Here is a 12,789-nt window from a genome sequence, read left to right as displayed (position 1 = left end):
CCACTCCTGGGCATATATCTGGAGAAAACCATACTTTGAAAAGATACATGCGCCACAGTACTCACTGCAGCACTATTTACAATAGCCAAGACATGGAAGCACCCTAAATGTCCATCGACAGAGGAATGGATAAAGAAGATGTGGCACATGTACAATGGACTATTACTCTGCCATAGAAAAGAATGAAATAATGGCATTTGCAGCAACATGCATAGACCTGGAGATTATCATACTAAGTGAAGTCAGACAAAGACGAGTATCATATGATTTCACTTATATGTGGAATCTTAAAAAATGATACAAATGAACTTACTTACAAAACAGAAACAGACTCGAAGACTTCAAAAACAAACTTATGGCTACCAAAAGGGAAAGGGTGGGGCGAGATAAGTTAGGAGTTTGGGATTAACGTACACACTACTATATATAAAATAGATCATCAGCAAGTACCTACTGTATAGCACAGGGAACTCTACTCAATATTCTGTAATAATCTATATGGGAAATATGAATCTGAAAAAGAATGGATATATGTATATGTATAACTGAATCACTTAGCTGTACACCTGAAACTAACACACCATTGTAAATCAACTCTACTCCAATATAAAATAAAAATTAAATTTAAAAAACTTCAAAAAATAAATAAAGTTGCCTTTTGATTACTTTACTAGTTGTACTTGCCCCCAGCATACCAGTGAGGATTTTGACTACACCAACACCCAGCTATTTGTGCAAATGAAAACAGTAGCATGAATAGTTCAGAAATCATTTTCTCCTTGGCTCTGCAATGCAGCACAAGGAATCCTTGAGAGCCAGTTCATCTCCTTAAGGGCAACTGACTTAGGCTTATACTGAAAGTAAAAGTTTAAAATTAAAAATCAGTGTGCTAACGTGAGGCCTGATTATTAGCTGACATGACTTTAAACTCATTTCTCAGTGTTTCTCTACAGCCAGGGTCGGTCAAAGATGATAAAGCCAGAGACCTTAGGCTCTGACATCGTTTTCCAACAGCCTCATAATTAAATTGTCAGGCTCTATTTTCAGTGGTTGGCAGACCTTCTCTAAAGAGCCAGAGTAACTATTTTAGGTTTTATATACTATGTACAGTCTCTGTCATATATTCTTGTGTTTGTTTTCAACAACTCTTTTAAAATGTAAAACTATTCTTGGCTCGTGGACCATACAAAACAAGCTGGAGGGTGGGGGTTAGCCTGTAGCCATAGTTTGCTGACTCTTCCTCCGTGTTAATACGTGTACTTCCCCCTCAATCCACTGAATGCAGTGGATCATGGGGAGTTGAGTACACCCCCTTTAAACCTGTGCTAACCAATTACGGTGGTCGCCAGCCATGTCAGGTGACTACTTGAATTTAATGAAAATTAAATAAAACGTAAAATCAGTTCCTCAGTCACGCTAGCCACACGTCAAGTGGTCAGCAGCCACGTTTGGACAGTGCACGTATGGAACATTTCCATTATCTCGGGGAGTGCTGTTGGATGATCTTGCTCAAGGCCCATTTGGAGGCGTCTGGCTTGAGAGAGGGAGCCGAGGTTTCGCTGGTGAGACCCCAAGTAGGAGAGGGATGGGGAAGGAAGAGGAAGACAGGTGAGGGATGGCCACTGCTCACATGTTGACGATGTTCTTGACGTTGAAGTTCTCCAAGGGAGCCAGGTCAGGATCCATACCCCGCTCATCCTGGAGGACAATCTGCTGGAGGATGCGGTCCAGGAGCTGCCACTGCTGGAAGTTCCGCTTGTCTGAGGGATGACAGGCACTGTATCTTTACTGAGCCCTGGAACCCCCTGGGGCCCTGCCCTAGCGTCACTCCCTGGGGCCAGGCTGGGGAGGTGTGTCCCTCCCCTCCCTTGACAAGCTCCCCATCTGACTGGGGAGGCAATGCAACTGCTGATAATGAAGACTCATAAATCCTATCATTTCTTGCTGATCTACAACTGACCTTTTATGAATGTGTCAACCCTCTAGATATATTTCTCTATTCCCTGAAATGCTTTCTGGCCGTCTTCTTCCCTGTTGGTACCCTATGGTATCCTATGCCTGGGGAATGCAAATTGCTTTGTTACAATTATCTTAAAAAAGCACATTTAAGAAAGTAAATCTGCTCCAAACATTACACGCTGAATAATGAAGTCTCCAGGGAAAATTTTTTTAAAAGAAAAGGTTTTAGGATTATGAATGCTACTGTCCTACAGAGGAAGATGAATGGAAACTCATTACGGGCGCACACTGAGAGGGGGTCAGAATGGGCTGAAGAAGTGGCCGTGGAATCCTGGCAGATTTCGTGGTGAAGGTGACCCTGAACCGTGAAGGCAAAGGCATTGTGTGTTGCGCCTGCACAGGGCGCCACGGGCATCCCCTCTAATCGTAGTCTGGCTGGACATGGACTTCCTTTTCATGTGATGGCCACAAGCTCCTCTTCCTTGGTTCTTGATCCAAGTACTTTGTTTCTACTGACCACCAAGGGGAGGTCAAGCAGCATGATCCTGGCCTCAAAGGCAAACCATAATGCCTACAAAGTGGAAGGTCACATCTGCACAGCCCCATCTTGAGGCAGAACAGAGGGACCCATTCACAATGCCCTTGGAGCACTAAACACAGGAAGTCATGCGGGCAGAAGTCAGATTTCCCACGTCTTCCACGAAGACTTTCTAGACTGAGTTTTGGAGAGCTGGCAGCTTCCCGGTCCAGGTCACTGTGTCTGTCCTCCTTTCCATCACTCCACTGACACATGCATTGCAAAGTGGTCATCGTTTTCCATTTACCTTTCAACCAGGAACACAGGGTAAAGCCTGTGTTCACAGAAGCAGAATGTGTTTCATCTAAAGCCCTGACCCCAAAGAAACAAAATTCCTTCATATGTACAGAATCACTGAGCCTCAGGTTCATTCACTGTAAATTGGAGATAATAACACAACCTCCTTAAGCCATGCTGAGGTTTAGAGACACTATCTTAATAGACCTCCCATCACACCCAGCCCAGAGTTGGCAACAATAAATCGGAGCTGTCACCACCACCTTGATCACCAACACCAACATCGGCACCACTAAAGAGAGTCTGTCTAGGCTGACCATTCTGTTGGGCCATGCCAGTTTCCAAATATTCTATTTTATGAAGAGCTTAAATACCAAATGGTGCAGTTAGAGCTCATTTCAAATTGCATGCTGGCGTGGCTATTAGTAATTATGTATAATTTATTCAGTCACCGGGCACACCAGGATCGTAAGAGCTTAGCATCTGCTCCTATAGATACTGACGTTTGGTATTTGCAAAGTGAGTCAGGAACAAGGGTGGTAGGATGGGAGCCAGCAAGGGCTAGATAGAGGAGTTGATAACATCTTAAAAAAAAAAAAAAAAAGAAAGAAAGAAAAGGCATGCTCCTCCCACAGCTGTGCTGCTTCTTGCAAGCACAAAACTCCTTTTTGGAACACCCTGAGAAGAATGATCACAACCCTGCCACGAGCTGGCAGTCAGAGCTGCTGGATCCTTCAGGGATCAAGCTCCCGCTTGTTGGACCAGGATGTTGGCATTGCTCAGGGCTGAGTCCCCCGCTCCTCTGCTGGGGGACAGTGCAAGTCCTGATCCCCAGCAGAAAGGGAAGAGCACGGGCCTGAGTCCTATGGCCTGGCCTCCTGGGAACTGGGGTGCAGTGGGGAGACATGGGGAGACTTCCCAATCCCGGGAGCTTCTGACGCCTTGTCTCCAGCTGCCCCGGGCCAGGGGCTCAGGCCGACTGAGGGAGCTACTCACAGGGCATCTGCAGGCAGTGGTGCAGGACAGACAGCAGGCAGGGGTAGGCCTCTGTGTGCTTCAGCTTCTTGTGGATCAGCTCAAACATCTGGGAAGCACTCTTGGTGTCGATGTGGACCTGAGGGTGTGGAGGGCACAGTGAATGGGGAGAGGGGAGGGGAAGGCAGCAGAGGAAGAGAATGGGGAGGGAGAAGACCCTGCTTTCATCCACTGAGCCCCGTCCCGCAGCAGCATTCCTTTCCTGCCTCTGGTCCAGGCTTAATAAAGAGATGGGCAGGGCTTCCCTGGTGGCGCAGTGGTTGAGAGTCCGCCTGCCGATGCAAGGGACGCGGGTTCGTGCCCCGGTCCGGGAAGTTCCCACATGCCGCAGAGCAGCTGGGCCCGTGAGCCATGGCCGCTGAGCCTGCGCGTCCGGAGCCTGTGCTCCGCAACGGGAGAGGCCACAGCAGTGAGAGGCCCGCGTACCGCAAAAAAAAAAAAAAAAAAAAGAAACGGGCAGAGAAAAGGAGGAGAGAGCTGTGCTAATTACATAAACCAGGGTTTCCCAACCTCGGCACCACTGGCATCTTGGACTGGATGAGTCTTTGTTGTGGGAGGCTGTCCTGTTCATTGTGGGCTGTTCAGCAGAATCCTGGCCCTGTATCTACCAGACGTCAGGGGCATCCTCCTCACACCTGTTGTGACAGCTAAGAATGTCTCTAAACATTGCAGGTGTCCCCAAGGGAAGTAAAACCTCCCTCGGTTGAGAACTACTGATTCAAACTAAGGGAAGGAAGCAGGGGCCTGGATGATTCAAGGAGCACAAGGCACGGGTTCACGGGTGCAAATTCCAGACCGACTCTGTCGTTGTGTGACAACAGCAAGCTGCCTGTCCTTGCTAACATCAGTTTCCTTCTCTTTAAATTTAGGGCTTTTTTTTTTAGAATATAAAGGGATGGTGCTTGGCTACTGAAGCACCACCCCAAAGGAGGTCTCCATGTGGATAGGGATTTTATAACACAATATTTAAGCAGCAGACGTGTGGATTTTCAGGGTTACCAAGGCTAAAATGGAAATGATGTTGTTTGCTAAGCATGATCAGGTTAGTGATGGGGAAAGGTATCTCAGGAAATTACTGGAAGACACGGAGAAAGTCATCCCAGGGGAGGCATTTGAGAGTAACCATGTGTAAGAATTGTCCCTCTGTCCTTTGGGGGTTGCTGTGGGAGATGCTCTCCCCGGTTAGGGTCTGCTGGTGAGGCCCGGCAGAGCCACCATACTGCCAGGGCTCCAGAAGCAGGACCTGGCCATGGAGGCACCCACCAGGGAACCCAGCCAACACCGGACCTACCACAGCACGGCATCTGGGACCCACTGCAGTCGCCCAATCCTTGCAGGCTCCTCACCATGTCAAACCTCCTGGCTAGCTCCAGGTCATCCTCGTTCCGGACCATCTCGAAGAAATCCAAATGCCTAGACAGGACGGGGGCATAGAGGGAGTAGACATCACCGCCAGGCCAGCCCTGGGTGAGGGTTACAGCCCTTCCAAGCCCCGCACTGACTCAATCTGAAGGCTTCATTCAGGTGAGGCCAAGGCAACGCCAGAAAGAAGCCAGCTGCCTGTATGTCAACACTCTTCTCCTTTATAGAATCCCACGTCCATCCCTCGGGGAGGCCAACCGAGGGTCCTATCACCTTGCATCGGGCTTTCACAAGCTCGGAACTACTGACATTTGGGGCTGGGTCATCCCTGGCTTTGGGAGGTAGGTGTGTGAGTTCCAAGATGTGTACCAGCATCCCTGACCTCTAGCCAGCAGATGCCAGCAGAATCCCCCACTTTGTGACGACCAGAAATGTTTCCAGGAGCTGCCAGATGTCCCCTGGCACCTGCAGTCAAGGACCACTGCCCTACATCTACCTTCCCCAGTGTTCTTTTTTTTTTTTTTTTATTGGAGTATAATTGCTTTACAATGTTGTGTTAGTTTCTGCTGTACAACAAAGTGTATCAGCTATATATATATATATATATATACACCCCCTCCCTCTTGGACCTCCCTCCCCACCCCCCATCCCCCCAATCTAGGTCACCGCAGGGCACCGAGCTGATCTCCCTGTGCTATACAGCAGGTTCCCGCTAGCTCTCTATTTTACACATGATAGTGCATATAGGTCAATCCCAATCTCCCAATTTGTCTCACCCTCCCCTTCCTCCCCTGTGCCCGCATGTCCGTTCTCTACGTCTGGCATCTCTATTCCTGCCCTGCAAACAGTACTGTCCCATGTCCCCACTCAAAGCCAATCTCTCATCTTCTACCCCATCCATTCCTCCACGCCACCACTAAAGGACCCATTCTCTCTCCCTTAAGACCTAACGTGATAAAATAGCCTGTGCGAGTGGGGTGGAACCAGAGAGGCTCACTAGTGATGCATAGGAGCTTTACTGTGCCCTTTGGTCAACAAAGGCCTTGATGGCTTGCTTGCACCTTGGCGGGGAGCATTTCTTGGCTGAGCAGCGGGGCGCTGCAGGACATTTAACATTCCTGGCTCCCTACAACCAATACCAGTAGTGCCCCCCACCGGCCAGTTTGAAAACCAAAGAACACCCCTAACATGGTTCCAAATTCTCCCCAGCAGGCAGTATTGCCACAGCGGAGGACTACTGGGTCCACCTGCCTATAACATCAGAGATCAGACAGGAGGTCAGCAAAGAGGACACGCAGGGGCATAGGTGATGTGGGACAAGAAGGTGGGGGAGCTGTCCACCTCCCGCCCCCCAGAGCTGCTTCTGAATCGATGCTGGGTGTGGCAGGCGGTCTCCAGGGGAACAGAAACCTCTACAGGAGTCCTGACCATCCCCCACCGAGGCGCTGTCGCCGTAGGTTTGCATGGGGACGGGTGACTTGGCCTTACTTGTCCAGGATGGCATTCTCGTGCTGCCGGAGTTTGTCAATCACAGGCTGTATCCCCAGCATCAGGAACTCGTACCGTAGATGTAGACGGAACTCCAGATTATCCTGGGGGTCACCAAGGGAGGACCAGACTCACTGGCTGGTCTCGATTTCCACAGGAGTCCCCAGTGGCCCCCTCACTGCCACTCCAGTCCCACCATATCCCCTGCAGCAAACTCATCAGAACTGCTTCGAGTCCCAGAGTTGCAAGAAAGGGTGGGAGGAGACATCCTCTGACCTTGTTATTTACTCCCTTTAGCTCTCCTGCCTCACTTCCTTTAAGTCCTTCACCAGTTTTCTCTAAGCTTTTGGCCTCAAAGAGCAGTGTTGAAGAAGGATACAGAGCACACACTTTGGAACCAGACATTTCTTGGTTCCAATCCGTGCTCTGTCACTTACTGGTTTTGTGACTTTTTCAAGTCTTAGTTTCCTCATCAGTTAAATGGGCATGATATTACTTACCTACAGGAATGATATTCATAAGAACTGCTTGATGAGGTATGGTTAGCAACTAACCAGAACAGATGTCAGCATAAATAGCTAGTACTGACTCAGGTGACATCAGCATCTTAGGGACAGGTAATTCCCCCCAATCCACCCCACCTAACTCAGGTCATGAGGACGGGACGCAAAATAAAAGTATGCTGGCAGAAAAGAGGGAAAAGCAGAGATCGTTAAATTGCCCCTTTTGACCTTCAACAAGCTGACCTTGACTGGGGCATCTGATTGCCTTAGAATGTGGGGAGTTCACCTGCTCTTCAAGTTCTTCTTCGACTATTGCTATTTTTAAGGTCTGGGAATCCCATTCTGACCCCAAAAGAAGGAAAATCAGAAGTCACACCTCCTAACAGAAGGTGCTAGAAGAGCATGATCAGCCACCCCAGAAATCAGTCCAGAAGCAGGTCTTTAGAAAGCTCTAGAAAGAAGGGCCAACACTTGACCTCCTCCCATAAATGATCCCCCACCATCCTAAACAATCATCAGCCAGACAAGCTTGGGGTTTGTCCATGACACACATAATGCATGATGCGACCCAGGCAGGAAGCTCCCCAGGAACCGCTCATGACAGAGAGGTTTATGACAAGCTGTTCTTTCTTGGCCCCAAGTGAAGGAGGCAAGTGGTGATACAGATAATCTGAGGACAATGATGGTAGTGTCAGCCACACTGACCCTCTGCCACTTCCCCAGGCAGCACTCACGCCCTCTTGCCCAGGTCCGGAAAGTCAGGGCCCAGCAAGGGCACGGAGAAGATGTCTCACCTCTCCAGCGCCAGCATTGAGGACAGCGTTGATAAAGGACATGATGGCTGTTTTCAGATTCACTTCATCTCGGTACCGGCCCAGACTTCGGTCCAGCTCATTCAGCAGCGTCTGGATGGAAAGGCAGGATGGAAAAAGAGAGGAGGGCTCAGGATCCTATGAGTCCAGCCTCTGTGCCTTTGCTCCTGCCATTCCAATCACCCAGAACGCCCCATCTGTTCTCTCTACCTAATCTACCCAACTCATCTTGGACCTTCCTTAAAGCTCACCTTTTCCAGGAAGCATCCTTTGCCTCTCTACATCTCAGCCCCAGTCCTACCTTATTCTCCTGTCCACTCAGCCTTGGGGACTTGCTTTATTTTGCTGGGTGATGCTGAAAAGATGCTTTAGCACTTTACAGCTGTTTACAGCTCCTCAGCCCTCCAAATCTGCGGGTCCCATATGTGCAGATTCAACCAATGCCAGGTTGAAAATATATATGTTTTTTAAATTTCAGAAAGTTCCAAAAAGCAAAATTTGAATTTGCTGAACACCAGCAACTGTTTACATAGCATTTATATTGTACTTACAGTTATTTACAGAGCATTTACATTATATTAGGTCCTATAAGTAATCCAGAGATGATTTAAAGTATACAGAAGGATGTGCATAGGTTATATGCAAATACTACACTATTTTATATAAGACATTTAAGTATCCACAGATTTTGGTATCCACGAGGGTCCTGGGGCCAATCCCCCGAGGATACCGAGAGTAACTGTATTCGCTGCCCAGCTCCTTGATAGCGTGGACATTACATTTTATCTCCTTTGCATCTTCTGCAAAGGGTCAGGGGTCACTTTCTGAACAGAGTAGGTGCTTTAAAATGTTTGATGACAGAATAAACATATAGTCTATAGTGGTGGATAAACCATAATGTTTGTGGTAACAGTTCACATCTATTAAGACTTAGTACCAAGACACTATACTTATTGTCCACCTCTTTACCTGGAGCAGGTCAGGGAGAAGAAAAGAGAATAGCATGGCCTGAGTTCCCAGGACTTGTCCCAGTGTCCCTATAGTAGGCACTGGCCCAGGCATCGGGCCTAAAATCTCCATTCCAGCAATGGCATTCGATTCAATATTTCTTGACTGAGCCCCTTTATGAGCCAGGTGCTGGGCTCAGAGATACTGAGCCACAAAAATGAAGCAGACCAATATTCCAGTCTCAAGGAACCCACAGTCTAGTGAGGAGTCCACTTTCCCAGCCAAACCGCCCCTCTCTTAAGGCTCCTCAGCTTTTTTTATATAAGCCCTCCACCAGCCCCGCACCTGGAAGCGCGTCCGCTCGGCTGCGTACACCTGGTAGTGTAGCATGGCCTGCAGCACCTTCTTGTGGCCGCCAGGCACCAGGCACACGGCGCCCAGGATCTCCAGCACGGCCACCTTGGTCTTGCTGTTCTCCGTGCGCAGGCTCTGTGCGATCGTGCTGATGGCCTCGGGCTGTGCCAGCACGTGTGCCCGCCCCTGGGAGTTGTTCATCAGAGCTTTGATGCAGCCGATGAGGGAGGTGTGGATGCGGCTTTCACAGGTGGCGTGGTCCATGCTCCGGAGGAAGTTCAGCAGACAGGTCAAGCCCTCCAGCTCGATGAAGCGGGTCACAAACCTGCCCAGACCAGAGCCATCAGCAAAACAGGTATCCTGCAGTTGCAAATTATTCTGTATGCATTTTGCAAACAGCTACTCCCTTACCTGGGTACCGCTGTGTCCCACCGACAGTAGCCACTTGGTTCACTTGTAAAGTTTATCTAAAGCGCTAAAATCCTATCACCTCACAAGACTCAGATATTATTTGCATTTTAAATACCATGCATTTGCACGTCGTTGACTGTGGGTTACACAGCTATGAAGGTGTATATGTGAAAGAGATGATCATGATAATTATTAGGATAATTATCATGGCTGTTAAACCTGAAGACTCATCACCAATGACGATGGGAATTAAGAGAATTACAGTCAGACAACAAGGAGGACTTGCAGACATGGGAGCCATCAGAGTCACTGCAACAAGGGATCAAGGCTGGGGAAGGCACTCTTCAAGGGAATCCCTAAGAAAACATCTGAGTTATCTTGACTGTTAGCAAAAAACATTAAAAACCCTTTAGTTCAGGGGTTCTTAACCTGAAATCTGTGTTCCCCTAAGGGGTCTATGGCTAACATTCAGGGGTCCATGAACTTGAATGGGAAAAGAAAATTACACTTTTATTTTTGGTAACCTCTACCTGAAATTTAGCATTTCCTTCAACGATGAATGTGGGCAATAAACTATAGTGGCATTAGCAGAATCTGTGACTTTGTCACACAGAGAAATCACAGCTATTTTCATCTCTAACTACAGTTGTTATAGGTATCTCAAAATATCATTTCCACTCATCAGGACTTCAAAATTATGGTGGTTGCTAGTTCTTATTATTTAAGGCATAAATAAGCACATTTATTGCTATTTCACAAATGTTTAAAATTTGGTAACTGTATTTCAATTTAAGTGGTTCATTTTTAACTTAATCTATTTTACTATTTAAAAACATCACTGTGAGAAGCAGTCAATAGGTTTCATCTGGGTGGCAAAGTCATCCATGGCACACACACACATACACATACACACATACATACATACATACACATACACACACACACACACACACACACACACACACACACACACACACACACAGAGGCTTAAAACCCTTGATTCAGTAGAACAATAATTAATGATCTGAGGAAATGTCATAACGGAAGGTGAGGAAAGCACCACATATAATTAGTACATTTGATCCCCAGTGCATTTGTATCTCTACATGACTAAAGAAATACGCCTAGAAAAATAGAATGTACTCTTAAATTGTTAAAAATAGGTATTATTTATTTTCTATTTTATCTGGGTGGCAAAGTCATCCATGGCACACACACACATACACATACACACATACATACATACATACACATACACACACACACACACACACACACACACAGAGGCTTAAAACCCTTGATTCAGTAGAACAATAATTAATGATCTGAGGAAATGTCATAACGGAAGGTGAGGAAAGCACCACATATAATTAGTACATTTGATCCCCAGTGCATTTGTATCTCTACATGACTAAAGAAATACGCCTAGAAAAATAGAATGTACTCTTAAATTGTTAAAAATAGGTATTATTTATTTTCTATTTTACACTTTTATGTATTCCACAAAATTTCCACCATGACTGTGTGTGACTTGCGTAATCAGAATTTTATTACGGGGAAAAAAAAAAAAATGGAAGTGGGAGATGAACCTGGCAACCTCCCCTCAGCCCTTCTACTTCCTGACTTCCTCATCCTTCCTGCATCCCCTGCCCATACCAGACCCCCACCCGACCCCGCCTGAGCAACAAGCAGGGATTAGGGGGCTCCCGTTCTCCTTGAGGTTATTTCCAGGCTCCTGGGTCAACCTAGACCACACACGTGCGCGCGCGCGCGCACACGCACACACACACACACACACACACACACACACACACACACGCACACAGAGGAAGATCAGTGCGCTGGTAACAACTGGAGCTCTAGAGAAAGAAAAGAAAAAGGCCTGATTGTGGTGTTTGCCAATTTCCATGGTATAAATACCGCCAGCATAGCTGATTTCAAAGTATCAATGTGTGTCATTGAACGGGGAGCTGGGAAGAGATGAACCGTTTACGTATTCCCACCAGGCACACACAGTGGGTGTAAACTCACTGAGCACACGTAACAGTAAAGAGCATACATAACAGTAAAATGTAGTCAAATCATCAGGTAATTAAGGAGTGATAAGTTTCAAGTACTTAATTACCTTTGTTTTTGATAGCATTTAATCATGAGTTGATGTAATTTACATCTTCATCATAGCTATGTTTAACAGCCAGCTTGCAAAACTGCTGAAAATTTTGAGTTGGCTCCCACAAGCCAGAATGAGTTGCCAGATGCAAGAGGAGCCTGTGGCTCTCTTGGGCCCTTTCACAATGTGGCCTGGGACGTGGGGAGAGGCTCTTCAGAGACACCACATCGCCCCCTAGTGGCTGGAGTATTTCTCACCCACACTCACTCCTCTGGCGCGGGGCCCCTCATGTGCACAGCTCTTTCTTGTGTACCTGTCCGTATGCCCACGCCCCCGCCCCCCCCACCAACCTGTTCTGTTTTCCCAATAAAACAAGCACCTGCCTTCAGTTTCTCTTCAGGATCTGAGGTCTATCTCATCTTCCCGTGTTCATCTCCCCTCCCCAACATGCCCATCCTCTGGCAGCATCCCAACTCCTCACAGAGGGGGAGTGGGAACCAGGATGTGAAAGGAGGTCAAGTGAGCTCTAGGGGATGCTGGAGAGTGGAGTTGGCCAAGGGGACTGGGATGGGAGCAGAGCTCTGCGGGAAGCTGAGGGGACCGCTGGGTGAGGGGACGTGGAAGGAAGTGAGGGAAGGGGACATCACCTCATGGGCTGTGTCCGGAGGGCCGTCTTCAGGTCTTCCACGACTTGGTTCCTCATCTCCGTCTCCTCCTCATCAAACGCGTACAGACTCTGCATCTGAGGTCGGAGAAGGGGGCAGAGGTCACGCTGGGCTGCCTTGTCTCCCAGCTCCCTGCCACTCCCAGCCCGAGTGTGACCCAGGGGCCGCCCCCGCCTCAGGAATGGTGGGGCCTCAGGGAACGGTTTACTAAGACAGAGTGACAGACTCTGAGAAGAGCCATTCCCAGGCTTCACTTTCCTCATCTGTAAAATGGGGAGAATGTTCAGCCCAGACTATTTCCCAAGGCTGTGTGATATATACATAATAA

General features: G+C 47.8%; 1 protein-coding gene across 4 annotated transcripts in view; it reads right to left on the bottom strand.

Annotated features, from left to right (window-relative positions):
- The window catches only part of DAAM2 (dishevelled associated activator of morphogenesis 2), a 116,795-nt gene that overhangs the window by 24,920 nt on the left and 79,086 nt on the right, over positions 1 to 12,789 (bottom strand). For all 4 annotated transcript variants that reach the window (XM_024121786.3, XM_055080204.1, XM_055080206.1 and 1 more), the window contains exons 5-11: positions 12,444 to 12,538; positions 9,267 to 9,600; positions 7,956 to 8,066; positions 6,659 to 6,762; positions 5,155 to 5,221; positions 3,770 to 3,887; positions 1,631 to 1,760 (exon numbers count right to left, since the gene is read on the bottom strand). In XM_024121786.3, the coding sequence (XP_023977554.1) occupies positions 1,631 to 1,760; positions 3,770 to 3,887; positions 5,155 to 5,221; positions 6,659 to 6,762; positions 7,956 to 8,066; positions 9,267 to 9,600; positions 12,444 to 12,538 (959 nt within the window). The remainder of the gene's footprint in view (positions 1 to 1,630; positions 1,761 to 3,769; positions 3,888 to 5,154; positions 5,222 to 6,658; positions 6,763 to 7,955; positions 8,067 to 9,266; positions 9,601 to 12,443; positions 12,539 to 12,789) is intronic.

The sequence above is a fragment of the Physeter macrocephalus genome, chromosome 18 (genome assembly GCF_002837175.3).
Source record: "Physeter macrocephalus isolate SW-GA chromosome 18, ASM283717v5, whole genome shotgun sequence".
NCBI classification, from domain to species: domain Eukaryota; kingdom Metazoa; phylum Chordata; class Mammalia; order Artiodactyla; family Physeteridae; genus Physeter; species Physeter macrocephalus.
This window is presented reverse-complemented; position numbering and strand designations above follow the sequence as displayed.